The sequence below is a fragment of the Stegostoma tigrinum genome, chromosome 4 (genome assembly GCF_030684315.1).
Source record: "Stegostoma tigrinum isolate sSteTig4 chromosome 4, sSteTig4.hap1, whole genome shotgun sequence".
Taxonomy (NCBI): Eukaryota; Metazoa; Chordata; class Chondrichthyes; order Orectolobiformes; family Stegostomatidae; genus Stegostoma; species Stegostoma tigrinum.
This window is the reverse complement of record NC_081357.1, coordinates 7281756-7299741: the sequence shown is the minus strand read 5'-3', so window position 1 is coordinate 7299741 and position 17986 is coordinate 7281756. Positions and strand designations below refer to the sequence as shown.

At 43.3% G+C, this 17986-nt stretch overlaps 1 protein-coding gene across 4 annotated transcripts in view; it reads left to right on the top strand.

Moving 5' to 3' along the window:
* LOC125452341 (cullin-9) overlaps positions 1 to 17986 on the top strand; it is a 176803-nt gene that overhangs the window by 78604 nt on the left and 80213 nt on the right. For 3 of the 4 annotated variants that reach the window (XM_059645123.1, XM_059645124.1, XM_059645125.1), the window contains exons 11-14: positions 1387 to 1624; positions 3356 to 3461; positions 11700 to 11927; positions 16963 to 17092. In XM_059645123.1, coding sequence (XP_059501106.1) covers positions 1387 to 1624; positions 3356 to 3461; positions 11700 to 11927; positions 16963 to 17092 — 702 coding nt within the window. The remainder of the gene's footprint in view (positions 1 to 1386; positions 1625 to 3355; positions 3462 to 11699; positions 11928 to 16962; positions 17093 to 17986) is intronic. The other variant, XM_059645126.1, reaches the window with a different exon arrangement.

Genomic DNA, 17986 nt, shown 5'->3' with positions numbered 1-17986 from the left:
TTAAAAGTAAGGGATTACCCATTTTAAATAGTGATGAGGTTTATCTTTTTCATGGTTGAATTCTTGGAACTGTCTTCCTAAAATGTGGTGGAAGCAGTGTATTTTGAAGGCATGGGTAAATAAATTCCTGTTAAATAGGGGCTGAAAGGTGGTTGTTGATTAGAGGGAGTACACATTTAAGGTTATAATCAGATCAGTCATGTTCATTTTGAATGGTGGATCAGGCTCAAGAGGCTGAGTGGCATACTCGTGCTTGTTCATATTGTTTGAATGAGCCATTTGTGTTCCTCAGTTTATTGCGCCAGAACCACCTCACTATATACAATGCACGAACCAGGAGTATGGTTGACCTGACTGGATGAGTGCAGCTTCAGTAAAACTGAAAAACCTTGATACTATCTAGGACAAAACCTGTGCAGTTGGCACCCCATGTAAACCTAAATGTTCGTCTTCTCTGTCACTGGCATCTCTAATTGCAGTGTTTATCATCTACAAGATCAACTGTACTAACTTGCCACGGCTTTTCCTACAACGCTTCCCAAATTTGCAGTCTTTATTGTCTCGCAATACAGGGCAGAACGTACATGGAAACATGATCACTTTCACCCTTCATGTCACACTTTCCAGAGATGGAATATTTTGTCTTTCTTTCATTATGCCTGTGTAAGATCCTGGAGGTCGCAACTCCAGTAGCGCTGTGGCGTCCTTTCATGACGACAGTGATTTAAGTCAGTGCTACATTATCAATTCACAAGTCTGACTCTCAAGGATAAGTGCTAAATTTAATTAGTTTTTTTCAATAGGATCTTCATCGCAATCCACATACTGATCAACCATGTTAGCTTGTTGTCCATTTTGTCATTTACATCTATAAAACCCTCCTGGGGAACTTTTCTTGGGTTCAAACTATAAATACAAGTTGCTGTGATCAAACCTGTATGTATTCAGTTTATTGTTTGAGATGAACTGTTTACTGGCTTATTGTTTTCATAAGGATTTTGGTGCACTTTATTGGGTGCAAATGCTGGTATTTCTTAATTATCCTATTCTCAGGTTGCAGTTTGTAGCCCTGAGCAAATGAGAGCACTGTTGATAAACTTAACGATGTTGATTATTTTAGATGCAGGCTATTTGCCCAAAAAAAAAATTCCAAATCTTTGACATTGGATTGATCAGAAATTTCTATTGAAGTATCTTTAGATACTAAAATTCTGAATAATATTCCACCAATTGAATTAATGTTGGACAGAGCTGAAATATAATAATTAACTTCAGTAACTCATGTTTTAATTGCAATATCATTTCCTAAAAATTAACTGATAATTCCCTGAAGAGGATACTTGTTCACTGGTTGAGTAATAGTGAAGTTATTGTTAAATGTTTCAGGATCAAAAGAGGCTCTAAATCTAAAGGATGCTGAATTGAAGATGCTGCTTGTGAGTTTAAAGGAGCAGAGTGGTGCCAAAGAAATCATTCTTTCACTGGAACGTTGGATTTGTGATGAGACAACTGGGCTGGAAACTCAGATTGAAGACATCATGAAAGATAAAGAAGCCTTCCAGTCACTGTTGCAGGGATTGGACCATTTCCGCTCTGAGAAAGCTGTACAACAAGCCATCATACGGTATGTAATCAAGGATTGAAGCTAATCGTTTCAATAAAATTTGGCTGGGTACAGAGTAGAGCTTCCTGTACTTCAGAACAAGTTTCTCTCTTAACCTCATTAGAACTTTGGTCTAAACATGAGAGAACAGCTCCAGACTTAGTGGGAGAGTGATTACCCTTGATAGCAAGAGGTCCCAGCAAAATTGAATTCAGTGGGAATCAGGGAAAGCTGTCCATTATTTGAACTGTACTAGGTATGAGAAAATGCTTGTGGTTTTTGGAGATCAATCACATTAGCTCCGGGACAACTCAACAGGAGTACTGTCCTCAACTGTACCATCTTCAGCTGCTTCATCAATGATCTTCCCTCCATCGTATGATCAGAGGTGGTGATGTTTGCTGAAGATTGTACAACGTTTAGCATCACTTGTGACTCTGCAGGCATTGAAGCAGGCCATGTCCAACATTCAGATTTGGGCTGATGAGTAGCAAGTAGTATTCATGCTACACAAATGCCAGGCAACGACCATCTCCAATAAGACAGAATCTTGACCATCTCTTTGATATTCAATGGCATTACCAGTGCTGAATCCCACAACACCGATATCCTGGGGATTACCATTGATCAGAAATTGAATTGGACCACCCATATAAATGTTCTGGAATAGAAACTGGTCTGAGGCTTGGACTTCTGTGGTGAAAATTTCTCTTCCCATCTTCACATTACCTGTACACTATCTTCAAGGTTCAGGTCAGGAGTGATGAAATACTCCCTACTTGCCTAGATGAGTACAGCTCTGACAGCATTCAAGAAGTTTGCTACCTTCCAGGGACAAGCTGCCCACTTAATTGATCTCCCTTTCACCTTAGTAAATATTCATTTCTTCCACCACTGATGCACAGTGGAACAGTTGCGTCATCAACAAGAGGTACTAAAGGAACATACCACTCTTCCTTTGACTGCATCTTCCAATCCCTTGCCCTCTGCCATCAGTTTGCAATCACCATCCCCAGGGAAGTTTATAAATGGCAGTAAATACTGCAGTAATCAGCAATATGCACATGCCTCCAAAGAATTTCGGGGGAAAAAAGTAAGCTCAGTGCTGAGATTATATGAGATGTGAACATATGAGACGATCTCCGTATCATCTCCTTGTAAGTCTGCCAATGTTCTGACACCGACTTACATTCAAGTACCTTTTTAAAGACCATTTTTAATGATTCATGCCTCAGTTAAATTGGCCTAACCCAATGCAAAAGTTTTACCTATGTCTAATATTTCTATTTATTCCAATTCCATATCTGGAGCATCCTCATCTGAGTTTGCTACACATTCACTAAAGTTGTTCTGTCAGGCAATTTGGAAATTATGCACCCTATATAGCTTATTACACTGACATTTATCCCAGTTTTGCTCACTATCTCAATCTTGATAGCCTAATTTGTTGTTTCTTACAGTATATCATCTGCGTTAGCAGTTGTAATTTGTTTCAACCAGGATTGTAACCATCTCCCACCTCTCTTGTTCACATCTGAACACCTATAACCGCAATGCTGATCTGTCATTCTTATAGTCCTGTGAGCCATAATACTGTGTTTCTGAGTCTTTATCTGTACCCTCAGCTCGTTTACTTTATTCACAGCACTTGCATTGAAGTCTTTACCATTAATCACTGAACGGTTTATTAAATTGTTTGATGAAGTCATAAGTTTAGCCTTGAATAACCTCTCTTGTTTGGGCTTTTTGTAGAATTTTGAGCAAGTTTTTGGATAATTATCTGGAAGACCTGTTGCCCTGGCATGAAAGCATTGAACCATGCTTGTCGTCCATGACTGCCTATAATAATGACAGAGAGGTATGATAGAAATGATATAATTTTTCATGTTTATCCTGCTGTGTTTGTTGGTCTATTTATACCTTCTCAGCCACTTTGATTGTAAACTGTGCATCCTTTCCATCTATGTCTGCACTGTACTGAGATCAAGATTCAGTCCACTGTCTCCGATTCCACTTCAGTTTTTGACATCTGACTAAAAGTAGTGGTGCCTTTTGGCAGTCAGTTTTTCCATCACCTTTGAATAGACTTTTAGCTTCAAGTTTGGTATTGTCTCTCTTGGCTCTCTTTCACTTCGGTTTTGGTCTGTTTTTATGCATTTAATCAAAGTTTCTCAATTATTTAAAACTAAATGAGGTAGAATACTTGTATTTTCTTGTAATGGCTTGGAAAGTTAATCTGACCTGCTAATAAAATTCAGCTATATTTTCTATATCACGTAAGTGGGAGTTTTGAGATCTATCTCAAAGAGTGGCTATGTAGCACCATTAGGTACTGAGCCTGCCAAGACCTGAAGAGCAGGACTATTATGCTGGATGTGTGATCAGTGATGAGAATGGGAAAAGAAGGTAAAATCGATTTTTCTGTTGTCCTCACAAATCTGTCACTCGTGAATCAGTCCATGGACATGTTGGTGGGATTAACCATTGTACCATTGTGGATTGTAGATTCCACCAATTTTCCCACCACTGGCCTGTAATTCCCTAGTTTTCCTTCTTTTTAAGAAAGACAATCAAAAAAAAAACACAAGGGCACGGCAGTTGTCCCAAACTCCTGAAATATAATAGTTAGAGTGTTAACGATGTGCTCCCCTACTTCCTTTAACACTCTTGGATAGACAGTCATGTTTTGGGATTTGTCAGTTTAAATTTTCTCATTACCCAGTTAGTTTTATTTAGTCCCTGCCCTGATTTACTAATTTACTTGGGCCTTCTGGCAAGCTATCCTCCTTTTCTACTGTAAATTACTGAGGTAATTACACAACTTGCCTCCTATTTCCTCTATGACAAAGCTATCACAGAGGTTATTTTGCCCTGGTTTGCTTTTGAAGAAAGCTGTAATGCCTAAGAAAGTTTACAATTTGAGGTCTTGGGATTTCTTTTAAAAAGTTGGAACAATGTAAGTAGCCTGGGTGCGGCTGGCTCTCAGACCAGGCTTTCTAGTTTTTATTTAGTTTTAAGGTTTACAGATAGTTCTCTTTATAATGCAATAGTTGTGTTCTTGTGTGACCTTGTACTACAGGAAATCACCGTTGCAAATGCTTTATAGGAAAATCGCAATAGAAAATGGTTGTACCTACGTAGCAGAAAGTTTGTGTTATCCGAACAGCGTACACTATTTGTCATTCATGTTACAGCCAACTTAGGTTAATGAAATGCATGATACAGCAGGACTATCTGTAGTTTTAAGCAGAGCCTTTGGGGTCTCAAAAGAGTTTGAAGCTTCAGTGAATGTCTCCTAACTGCTACTTCCTCTAAATTTTCTTGATATTTATGCGTCCTGGATTGGAGAACGGCATGTGAAAATCTGTCTGAATTTTCCTTTTTGCCAAGGGGTGTCTTTATCAGATGTTACTGTATTGAAACAGTTAGTGATAAGTACTGTTTCAGAGATAGTAAGAACTGCAGATGCTGGATAATCTGAGACACCAAAGTGTAGAGCTGGATGAACGCAGCAGGCCAAGCAACATGAGAGGAGTAGGAAGGCTGACGTTTCGGGTTGAGACCCTTCTTTGCAAATGGGGGAGGGAAATGGTGTTCTGAAATAGAGAGAGAGAGAGAGAGAGAGTGGGAGGTGGATAGAAGATGGATATAGGAGATGATAGGTGGAGAGGAGACAGACAAGTCAAAGAGGCGGGGATGGAACCAGTAAAGTTGAGTGTAGGTGGGGAGTTAGGGAGGAGATAGGTCAGTCCAGGGAGGACGGACATGTTAAGGGGGTGGGATGAGGTTAGTAGGTACGAGAAGGGGGTGAGGCTTGAAGTGAGAGGAGGGGATAAGTGGGAGGAAGGACGGGTTAGGGAGGCAGGGACAAGCTGGGTTGGTTTTGGGATGCGGTTGGGGGTTGGTGGTGTGGTATGTGAGGATGAGGGGGATTCCGTTTTGGTTAGTATTGTGGATAGGGGGTGTGAGGGATGAGTTGCGGGAGACATGGTCCAGGGTGTTCTCGATTGCTGAAGAGGGGGGGAATGATGCGGTCCTTGGAAAACGAGGACATCTGAGATGTACGGGAGTGGAATGCCTCATCCTGGGAGCAAATGTGGCTGAGGTGAAGAAATTGGGAATAGGAGACAACGTTTTTGCATGAAGGTAAGTGGGAGGCGGTGTATTCTTGGTAGTTGTGGGAGTCAGTGGGCTTGAAATGGATATCGGTTTCCAGGTGGATGCTGGAGATGGAGCCAGAGGGATCCAGGAAGGAGAGAGAGGTGTTAAAGATGGTCCAGGTGAACTTAAGGTTGGGGTGGAAGGTGTTGGTGAAATGCATGAACTGTTCAAGCTCCTCGTGGGAGCACAAAGCAGTGCTGATACAGTCATCAATGTAACGGAGGAAGAAGTGGGGTTTAGGTCCAGTGTAGCTACAGAAGAGGGATTGTTCCATGTGACCTACAAAGAGGCAGGCATAGCTTGGGCCCATGCAGGCACCCATGGCCACCCCCTTTGTCTGTAGGAAGTGTGAGGAATTGAAAGAGTAGTTGTTGAAGGTGAGGGTGGGTTTGGCTAAGTGGATGAGGGTGTCAGCGGAGGGGGACTGGTTGGTCCTGCTGGACAGGAAGAAGTGGAGGGCCTTTAGGCCAACTGCATGGTGAAAGCACCTGCACCTTTGCTGGTTTTTCTCTGTCTTCCATTTAGCAGGATTTGTACTGTTTAATGCATTTTTGCAAGCCCTTTCTTTAGGTTTTAAGGTGTGCCTTAGCACTTTAGTTGTCCATGACTACTTTACTGAAGAAAACAGAGCTTTTCCTTTTGAGGTGCATAAACTAACTTTGTATTGTGTTCAATGTTTATTTAAACAGCCTACGCTGTTGCCTCATCTCATTAAAGTCAGATTTATCTAAACCTCAAACTGTAGCAGCGGATTCATGCTTTTAGCTTTCAAATGCTACATTCAGTTTGGTGCTGTTATGATCACTATATCATAAATGTTCATGTGCAATTAGGTTATTATCTCCGACTCATTACTTATTATGAAATCCAATATCGCTTGCCCCCATATTGCATACAGACCATACTGCTGTAGGAAACTATCCTGGATGTACTTCAGGAATTCACTGCCTTTCTGATGAGTGCTTGTCCAACTCTCCCAATCTGTATTTAAAGTTAAAATCTCCAGTTATGTTCCTCTGGTTTTGCTACGCAGCTGTCTAATTTCTTTATTAATACAGTCTCATACTTCAGAGCTGGCACTAGAGGTCTGTTGCAGTTTCTTGCCATAAGTTCACCACTGAATGCTTTGTCCCCATTGTATCCTCTCTCTTCGCTGAGAATTTTGCTTCTGATCAAAAAGGCTTCTCTATCTCCTCTGCCATTTTCCATATCCATCTTGTAAACCTGATCTGTTGTTTTTAGTTCCCAATCCTGACCATTCTGCAGCCATGTCTCTGTAATGGCTGTTATATTATTACCTCCAATTTGAATTTGTGCCTGCACTTCATTTAATTACTTCTTAAACTCTATGCATTGAACATAGAACTTTTATTCGGGACATACTCCCTCAAAAATGATGCTTTATAGACCTATTTTATTACTGAACTCCTGCGCCTCTTAGAATCTGTCTTATTAGAGGTAATGTAACACTAGTTGTGCTGTTTTTAACTTAGCTGACCTAATTGTTCCTCTCCTCATCAGCATTTATTTAATTGGTAGTAAAGTTCCATATTCTTCAGGTTGTTTTCATCAGCATGATAGCAGCATAATGTAGTTCTTTGTGATTGAATCAGTTTAGGAACTGGACGAACCTATTGACCCTTCTGGTGGAATAATCTCTTGTGTTTTCTGTTTGCTTCTCCTTATAACGGTGTTTACTATACCTGATATTCGAAATATGCAGCTCAGTCTTTTTCTATTCAAATGATAGAGCTGTAGTCCAGGTGGTTTGTGTTTGTAGCTTCTGCCTCTTACAAATAGCAGTTGACAAATGCTTTTTCAAGATGTACGAACCTCGTAAGAAGTGACACATGCTATAAAGGTGCCAACTTGAAAAGATATGTCAACAGCAATACTGTGTGCAAGTTTGCATTTGATCCAATCCATGGTAAAACTTTGCCCTCAATTGGTACTTTGGATTTCTCAATTAGCTCCTTTTTCCTCAATGAAGTTAATATTGCTAACCACTGCAAACCTACGTTTACTGGTCAGTACGCCATTGGGATTCCTACACACGCTGCATGACCTGCTTTGTATATAGGGCTCCAGCCATCTGCTCACTGTCACAGCCTGTGCTGAGATGGGATGCATCAAAATGATCTGTGTAACAATAGCTACTTTAATCAAATAGGGTGATTCCTAAATTGTATTGGATCAAGGCAGAAGCAGTTAGTCAAACCACTGAGACAGAGTGGTGGTGGTGGTAAGCTGAAAGAGGCAGTGAAAATTAAGTGATAATTGTAAGAATCCCACAGCGTACTAGGCAATAAACGGCTGCTGCACAATGAATAAACACCCTGGCCTACTTCCAAGCTGTTTATTGGTGTGCAGGAGCCATTTCTGCTGAGTACACTCTGGGACTTATGGATTTACTTCAATTGCATTGTTCAGAAAAATCATAGTGCGGACTTTCCTTCTACAAAAATAAATCTCTCATGCTGAAGTCCGGGGTCTCCCCAGTCGCCCGGCCCCCAGCCCAGGGTCTCCCCAGTCGCCCGGCCCCCAGCCCAGGGTCTCCCCAGTCGCCCGGCCCCTAGTTCGGAAATTGCTAAGCAATGTGTAATTAAGCTGCTGTATGAGCAGAGACCCTATTTTCCACCACATAAATAATTTGTACATTTACACTCAGTGCGGTAAGGCAATACATCAAAACACTCCATTGAATTCCTCCCCAGTGTCCCTACGAATAAATCGCGAGGGACTGATAACCTACATCTCAGGGTACCTGAGGAAGTACTCTTCGCCTGTGAAGAAAGCGGGATAGCAGGCAGAAGTGCACATTGAAATAACGGGAACTGCAGATGCTGGAGGATCCGAGATAACAAAGTGTGGAGCTGGACGAACACAGCAGGCCAAGCAGCACCTCAGGAGCACAAAAGCTCCTAAGATGTTGCTTGGCCCGCTGCGTCCATCCAGCTCCACACCCTGCTGTCTGAAGTGCACATAGAGATGCTTCAGTGTGATTTTCATTGCGAAGTTGAGGGGGGTAAATGCATGGCAGAGGCAGCACAATGTGGATAAATGTGAAGTTATCCACTTTGGTAGCAAAAACAAAAGGCAGACTATCTGAATGACAATAGAATGCAAAGGAGGAGGTGCAAGAAAACCTAATACACAAGTCACTGGAAATAAATATTGAGACAAAATTCTGGAATTCTCTCCCAAACAGCATTGTGGGTACACCTGCAGTACATGGGCTGCAGCATTTCAAGGCGGCAGCTCAGCACCACCTTTGCGAGGGCGACGAGGAATCGGTAATAAAGTGCTGACCCAGCTTGCAACACCCACACCTCTTGAGTGAACAAGAAAACAAAAGATGCAGTAGGTGATGAAGGCAGCAATTGGTACTTTGGCTTTCACAGTGAGACAGAGTACAGGATGCCTTGCTGCAATTGAATACGGCCTTGACTAGACTGTAACAAGAACCTTCTGTGCTGTTTTGGTTGTCTTAACTGAGGAAGGGCATTCATGTTACGGAGGGAGTGAAACAGCTTTACCAGGCTGATTCCTAGGATGGCAGGACTGAAGTATGAATACAGGCTGATCAGTTAGAGCTATATTAAATATCATATTAAATGGTAGAGCAGGTTTGAAGGACGAAATGGCCTTCGCTTGCTTCAACTTTCTAAGTTCCTATCATATTGAGAATACCTGTTACATTTCAGCACAGACTAAATGCCCATCCTCAGACTGGTGCTATTGCTGTGTAAAGGAAAGGAATACAAAAATGCCCACTCACACACCATCTAGTGTCCACTTGCAGAATAGTGCAGACCAAGGCCTGTAAACAATTTCTCGAGCACATTCCAATGGTGGCAAAAATTGTTAAAAGGAGAAAACTAATTTAAATAAGTAACTGCCCTATTAAAATATCCACAACTATTTCACCTGTGTCCATCTTTTCCTCAGACAGGCAGCCATGGTCAAGAATTGGCACAGACTACTATAACAATCTCCGAATACAAGTCATTTCACCTGTGTCCATCTTTTCCTCAGACAGGCAGCCATGGTCAAGAATTGGCACAGACTACTATAACAATCTCCGAATACAAGACTTGTATTCGGAGATTGTTATAGTAGTCTGTGCCAATTCTTGACCATGGCTGCCTGTCTGAGGAAAAGATGGACACAGGTGAAATAGTTGTGGATATTTTAATAGGGCAGTTACTTATTTAAATTAGTTTTCTCCTTTTAACAATTTTTGCCACCATTGGAATGTGCTCGAGAAATTGTTTACAGGCCTTGGTCTGCACTATTCTGCAAGTGGACACTAGATGGTGTGTGAGTGGGCATTTTTGTATTCCTTTCCTTTACACAGCAATAGCACCAGTCTGAGGATGGGCATTTAGTCTGTGCTGAAATGTAACAGGTATTCTCAATATGATAGGAACTTAGAAAGTTGAAGCAAGCGAAGGCCATTTCGTCCTTCAAACCTGCTCTACCATTTAATATGATATTTAATATAGCTCTAACTGATCAGCCTGTATTCATACTTCAGTCCTGCCATCCTAAGAATCAGCCTGGTAAAGCTGTTTCACTCCCTCCATAACATGAATGCCCTTCCTCAGTTAAGACGACCAAAACAGCACAGAAGGTTCTTGTTACAGTCTAGTCAAGGCCATATTCAATTGCAGCAAGGCATCCTGTACTCTGTCTCACTGTGAAAGCCAAAGTACCAATTGCTCTGACCAGCTGCATATACTAAAATTTGCAGCATAAAGTGAAACAATTTAAGGTTTTATTCATTCAAAGGATGTGTGTGTAGCTGGGTAGGCCAGCATTTATTGCCCATCCCTAATTGCCCAGAGGGCAGTTAAGAGTCAACCACATTGTGTGTGTCTGGAGTCACATGTAGGCCAGACCAGGTGGGGATGCAGTTCCCTTCCCTGGGGGACATTGGTGGACCGGATGGGTTTTTCCTGACAATCGACAATGGATTCACAGTCATTATTAGACTCTTAATTACAGATGTTTATTGAATTCAAATTCCACCATCTGCTATGCTGCAGCTGTACAAAACTCTGGTGCGGCCGTACTTGGAGTATTGTGTACAGTTCTGGTCACCGCATTATAAGAAGGATGTGGAAGCTTTGGAAAGGGTGCAGAGGAGATTTACTAGGATGTTGCCTGGTATGGAGGGAAGGTCTTATGAGGAAAGGCTGAGGGACTTGAGGCTGTTTTCGTTAGAAGAAGGTTAAGAGGTGACTTAACTGAAACATATAAAATAATCAGAGGGTTGGATATGGAGAGCCTTTTTCCGAGGATGGTGACGGCGAGCACGAGGGGGCATAGCTTTAAATTGAGGGGTGAAAGATATAGGACAGATGTCAGAGGTAGTTTCTTTACTCAGAGAGTAGTAAGGGAATGGAATGCTTTGCCTGCAACAGTAGTAGATTCGCCAACTTTAGGTACATTTAAGCCGTCATTGGATAAGCATATGGACGTACATGGAATAGTGTAGGTTAGATGGGCTTGAGATTGGTATGATAGGTCAGCACAACATCGAGGGCCGAAGGGCCTGTACTGTGCTGTAATGTTCTATGTTCTATAACTCTGTCATGTAAATACCAAAACCTACTACTTTGTTGCTCTGAATGATGCACTATCTACCTCGTGTCACCCTGGAAAAGGAAGATGTCTGAATGTAGTTTTGAGCAACTTCTTTCTTCTCTCTCTATTCATTAACGGGACAAGGGTGTCACTGGCCAGGCAGCATTTATTTCCCATCCCTCATTGTCTAGAGGGCAGTTATGAGTCAGCCACTTTGCTGTGGGTCTGGAGTCACATGTAGGCCAGACCTGGTAAGGATGGCAGTTTTCTTTGGGGGGGTGGTGGGAAATGTATTTGGATTGAAGCAATTTTTTGATTGAATAGCCTTTATTCTCTGTGCTTGCAGGTACTACAGGATTTCATCAGGTTTCTGCATAGGCTAGCAACAGTGAACAAGGATTATGCAGTTGTCATGTGTCGTCTTGGGTCAAAAGAAATTCTGTCAAAGGCACTGGACAAACACAGTTCTGCTTTACTGCTCGCTGGAGAGCTCAGAGATCTTGTCAGCGACTGTGAGAAATATGCAAGCCTTTACAAGAAAATGACCACCAGTATCCTGGCTGGATGTATACAGGTAATGAGGTTGTTCTCTGCTCTTGTTAATTGTTTCTGTCTGGCAATTCTTATTTTGGAATACACTTCCATGGGTGCTGTTGTCCCATTAGAACCTTATTGAGGTGAGTTGAGCTTGGTGAGTTTGTGGATAAGCTGTATTTCTACATAGTAAAACAGGGTTAAGGAAAACCCCAAAACCTTTTATTCATACGTAAGGAGCAAGAGGGTAACTAGAGAAAGGATTGGCCCACTCGAGGACAAAGAAAGGTAGTTATGTGAGGAGTCAGAAAATGAGTGAGATTCTTAGTGAATACTTTGCATCAGTATTCACTGAGGAGTGGGACATGACGGATGTTGAGGTTAGGGACAGATGTTTGATTACTCTAGGTCAAGTCAGCATAAGGAGGGGGAAAGTGTTGGGCATTCTAAAAGGCATTACTTTGAACAAGTCCCAGGTCCGGATGGTATCTATCCCAGGTTATTTGAGGGAAGTGAGAGAGGAAATAGCTGGGGCCTTAACAGATATCTTTGCAGCATCCTTGAGCACAGTTGAGGTCCCAGAATACTGGAGAATTGCTAATGTTGTCCCCTTGTTTAAGAAGGTCAGCAAGGATAATCCAGAAAATTATAGGCCGGTGAGCCTGATGTCAGTGGTGGGGAAGCTGCTGTCGAAAATACGGAGAGATAGGATCGATTTACATGTGGAAGAAAATGGGCTATTTAGTGATAGGCAGCATGGTTTTGTGCAGGGAAGGTCATGTCTTACCAACTTGAATTCTTTGAGGAAGTGACAGAGTAGTTGATAGATGAGGGAAGGGCTGTAGATGTCATATACGTGGACTTCAGTTTAGATGTTTGAGGTTCCCTGTGGTAGGCTGATGGAGAAAGTGAAGTCACGTGGGGTCCAGCATGTACTATCTAGATGGATAGAGAACTGCTGGGCAACAGGAGACAGAGTTGTAGTAGAAGAGAGTTTCTCCAAATGGAGAACTGTGACCAGTGGTGTTCCCCAGGGATCCATGTTGGGACTAGTGTTGTTTGTGATATATGGAAATGATCTGGAGGAAGGTATGGATGGTCTGATTAGCAAGTTTGCAGATGACACAAAGATTGGTGGAGTAGCAGATAGTGAAGGGGACTGTTGGAGAATGCAGCAGAATATAGATAGATAGATTGGAGAGTTGGGCGGAGAAACGGCAGGTGATGCATTTTGGAATATTCAATTCAAGAGCGAACGATGTAGTAATTGGAAAATCTCTGGGGAAAGTTGATACACAGAGATCTGGGTGTTCAGGTCCATTGTACCCTGAAGGTGGCAACACAGGTGGATAGGGTGGTTAAGAAGGCATATGGCATGCTTTCATTCATCGGACAGGGTATTGAGCACCAGAGTTGGCAGGTCATGTTACAGTTGTATAGGACTTTGGTTCAACCACGTTTGGAATACTGCGTACATTTCTGGTCACCACATTACCAAAAGGATGTGGGTGCTTTGGAGAGGTTGCAGAGGAAGTTCACCGGGATGTTGCCTGGTGTGGAGGGCACTAGTTACGAAGAGGTTGAGTAGATTAGCATTATTTACATTAGAAAGATGGAGGTTGAGGAGGGACCTGATTGAGGCCTCCAAAATCATGAGAGGTATGGACAGGATGGATAGCAAGAAGCTTTTCCCCTGAGAGTGGGGGACTCAATTACTAGGGGTCACGATTTCAAGGTTAGAGGGGAAAAGTTTAGGGGAGATATGCATGGAATGCTCTTTACGCAGAGGGTGGTGGGTGCCCGGAATGTGTTTCCAGCGGAGGTGATAGAGGTGGGCACAATAACGTTATTTAAGATGTATCTAGATAGATATATGAATGGGCAGGGAGCAGAGGGATACAGATCCTTGGAAAATAGGTAACAGGTTTAGGTAGAGGATCTGGATCGGCGCATGCTTGGAAGGCCAAAGGGCCTATTCCTGCGCTGTAATTTTCCTTGTTTTTTTGGTAAAGCTTTCATACTTTAGCTTGATATCTGTCCAGGGCCATCTCCAGATCAATGATGAGTAGATCAAAATCAGGGAGGAAATTGAGATAGTGATAATGGCAACTGCAGATGCTGGAGAATTCCAAGATAATAAGATGTGAGGCTGGATGAACACAGCAGGCCAAACAGCATCTCGGGAGCACAAAAGCTGACGTTTCGGGCCTAGACCCTTCATCAGAGAGGGGGATGGGGAGAGGGTTCTGGAATAAATAGGGAGAGAGGGGGAGGTGGAGAGAGTATAGGTGGGGAGGTAGGGAGGGGATAGGTCAGTCCAGGGAAGACGGACAGGTCAAGGAGGTGGGATGAGGTTGGTAGGTAGGAGATGGAGGTGCGGCTTAAGGTGTAGAGCTGGATGAACACCCCTGGCCAAGCAGCATCAGAGGAGCAGGAAAGCTGACGTTTCTGGTCTAGTCCCTTCAGAAATTGGGGAGGGGAAGGGGATTCTGAAATAAATAGGAACAGAGGGGGAGGCTGATATAAGGACCGATAAAGGAGAAGAGAGGTGGAGAGGAGCCAGACAGATCAAAGAGGCAGGGTTGGAGCCAGTAAAGGTGAGTGTAGGTGGGGAGTTATGGAGGGGATAGGTCAGTCCAGGGAGGACAGACAAGTCACGGGGGCGGGATGAGGTTGGTAGGTCAGAGATGGGGTGGGAGGAAGGACAGGTTAGGGATATGGGCACAAGCTGGGCTGGTTTTGGGATGTAGTCGGGGGAGGGGAGATTTTGAAATTTGCAAATTCTACATTGATACCATTGGGTTGTAGGATTCCCGAGTAAAATATGAGGCACTGTTCCTGCAACCTTCAGGTGGCATCATTGTGGCACTGTAGGAGGCCCAGGTTGGACATGCCGTCTGAGGAGTAGGAGGGGATGTTGAAATGGTTCACGACTGGAAAGTGCAGTGATATAGTGTGAACCCGCCATAGCTCTTCCGCAAAGCGGTCTCCAAGCCTCCACTTGGTTTCCCCCATGTAGAGGAGGCCATATCGGGAACAATAGATACAGTATACCACATCAGTGATAATGGGAACTGCAGATGCTGGAGAATCCAAGATAATGAAATGTGAGGCTGGATGAACACAGGCCTAGCAGCATCTCAGGAGCACAAAAGCTGACGTTTCGGGCCTAGACCCTTCATCAGAGAGGGGGATGGGGTGAGGGTTCTGGAATAAATAGGGAGAGAGGGGGAGGCGGACCGAAGATGGAGAGAAAAGAAGATAGGTGGAGAGGAGAGTATAGGTGGGGAGGGGATAGATCAGTCCAGGGAAGATGGACAGGTCAAGGAGGTGGGATGAGGTTAGTAGGTAGCAGATGGAGGTGCGGCTTGGGGTGGGAGGAAAGGATGGGTGAGAGGAAGAACAGGTTAGGGAGGCAGAGACAGGTTGGACTGGTTTTGGGATGCAGTGGGTGGAGGAGAAGAGCTGGGCTGGTTGTGTGGTGCACTGGGGGCAGGGGACGAACTGGGCTGGTTTTGGGATGCGGTGGGGGAAGGGGAGATTTTGAAGCTGGTGAAGTCCACATTGAAACCATTGGGCTGCAGGGTTCCCAAGCGGAATATGAGTTGCTGTTCCTGCAACCTTCGGGTGGCATCATTGTGGCACTGCAGGAGGCCCATGATGGACATGTCATCTAAAGAATGGGAGGGGGAGTGGAAATGGTTTGCGACTGGGAGGTGCAGTTGTTTATTGCGAACTGAGCGGAGGTGTTCCGCAAAGCAGTCCCCAAGCCTCCGCTTGGTTTCCCCAATGTAGAGGAAGCCACACCAGATACCACGTCAGATGTGCAGGTGAATATCTGTTTGAGGTGGGAAGTCTTCTTGGGGCCTGGGACGGGGGTCAATGGGCAGGTATGGGGACAAGGAGGAAATTGCTGTCTTTTATTTTTTAACCCTTCTCTGTCAAAGACCCTTGAAACCCTGCTCCCATTTACTGCGTCGAAGGGACACAGCACAGTGCAGTGATTCAGCCTGGAAAAGTTTTGATGTTTGTGTCTCTGTTTTGCATCTAGTGATGCAATAACTCATTAAGCCACCCATTGAGGAGTTGCATCATTTCAGTGGAGGATATGCATCTAGTACTTGATAACTGAATCATAGAATTATAACAGTACCGGGAGAGGCCATTTGGCCTTTGGGTCTGCAAGTAAGCATTTAATTTAGTGCCATTCTCGTGCCTTCTCCGTGTAACGCTGTCTGCTGTTCCTTTTCAAATATAAGTCTAACTACTTGAATGCTTCAACTGTTAAGATGCTGGCCAAGCATTTTTTTCCACTCTTAGTTGAGACAAAAGTGAGAATGTCAGCATATTTGCCTCTTAAATGTCAACAGCATCCAAGTTCTGGATTATTAAGTAACCAAATGTAATAATGTGCTTTCCACCAATGCCATTCTGCATGAGCCCCTCAATGTGGACCTGTGGGCTCCCACAGAAACCCAATTTTGTGTTTGACACAATTTTCTGGGTTACTCCCAGAATGAATATAGATGATCATTTATTATCGTGAACGTGTTAGACTGAAAATGTAGGCTGAAATTCTTTATCGCTGTGATGAGAGAAGCAAGAATATGCCCACTACCCCCTGCACCTGCCCCCAACCTCATTCTTATTGGTTTTTGCCTTCCTTCCTTGCTGTAAGCAAAGTGATGACTGAGTAATTTTCTTTTCCACATTGGCCCAGACTGCTCAAAGCTGCCCTCTGTAATTTACACAGAACAGGACTTGAAACTGAGTCTGTACACTTCAATGTTAAACTGCAGTGTGATTAGCTATTGAGTAGCTATGATTAGCTTATGAGTAAAGGTGAAGTTGTAATGCTAAATTGAGTCTCTGAATGGAAGGCATGTTGGCATACCTGTCAACAGTTGAACATTTTTCCCATTCCAACTAAATGGAATTGGTTTTGAGAGATTGTTAGGTATTGCAGAATGAGGTACAAGTTGCTTCTGACAGCCTCTGTGATTGTGGGGATGAAAGGGATTTTCTCATTTTGCATTTTAAATACATGTTTTTTTAAAATATACTCCCACTTGCAGATGGTTTTGGGACAAATTGAGGAGCACAGACGCAGCCATCAACCAATCAATATCCCCTTCTTTGATGTATTCCTGAGGAACCTCTGTCAAGGTCTGTCCGAACGGCTCAATGATAACAGACTGAATCACGGCAAGTTTAAATTACATGTGGGGCTAAAAGAGAGCATCCCTTTTCTTTCTTTTGTTTCAAGTAAAGATATTCTAATCCAGTTTTGCTTTCCTGCTTCTTTGACAGAAATGTGTATGGATAGTTAAAACTTGTAGTTATGTGGCTTCCACAATCCGTGCAATTCCTGTGTTGAGTTGCATGAAACTGACGACCTGATTGGTTGGTTATTCTAATGAGCACTGCCTTTCAACAGATTAGGTTATAGTGTTTAATGTCCACATTTGTAACTAACTGAATCCCTTTCTGTATTACTGCTGTTGGTCTCCGCTTATCTGAGAGTCATCTTCGTTGTGTACACTACTGAAAACACTTAGTTGTTGGATTGATCTTATTGCCTTGAAGGGATTAAACAAACAAAAACAGTAATTTGGCATATCAGTCATTTTAAGTTTATCACCAAAAAGTTTTTAAGGCAATTGGACTCTCTCACTTCCTTTAGAAAGACGAAAGTCAGACATTTAAATAATTGAGGAAAAAATGTCATGCGTCCCAGGCCCCAAGATGTCCCTTGTCCGCTCCACGCTGCCCTCCAACCCCACCACACCCGGCACCTTCCCCTGCAACCTCAGGAAGTGCTACACTTGCCCCCACACCTCCTCCCTCACCCCCGTCCCAGGCCCCAAGATGACTTTCCACATTAAGCAGAGGTTCACCTGCACATCTGCCAATGTGGTATACTGTATCCATTGTACCCAGTGTGGCTACCTCTACATTGGGGAAACCAAGCGGAGGCTTGGAGACTGCTTTGCAGAACAGCTCCGCTCGGTTCACAATAAACAGCTGCACCTCCCAGTCGCAAACCATTTTAACTCCCCCTCCCATTCTTCAGACAACATGTCCATCATGAGCCTCCTG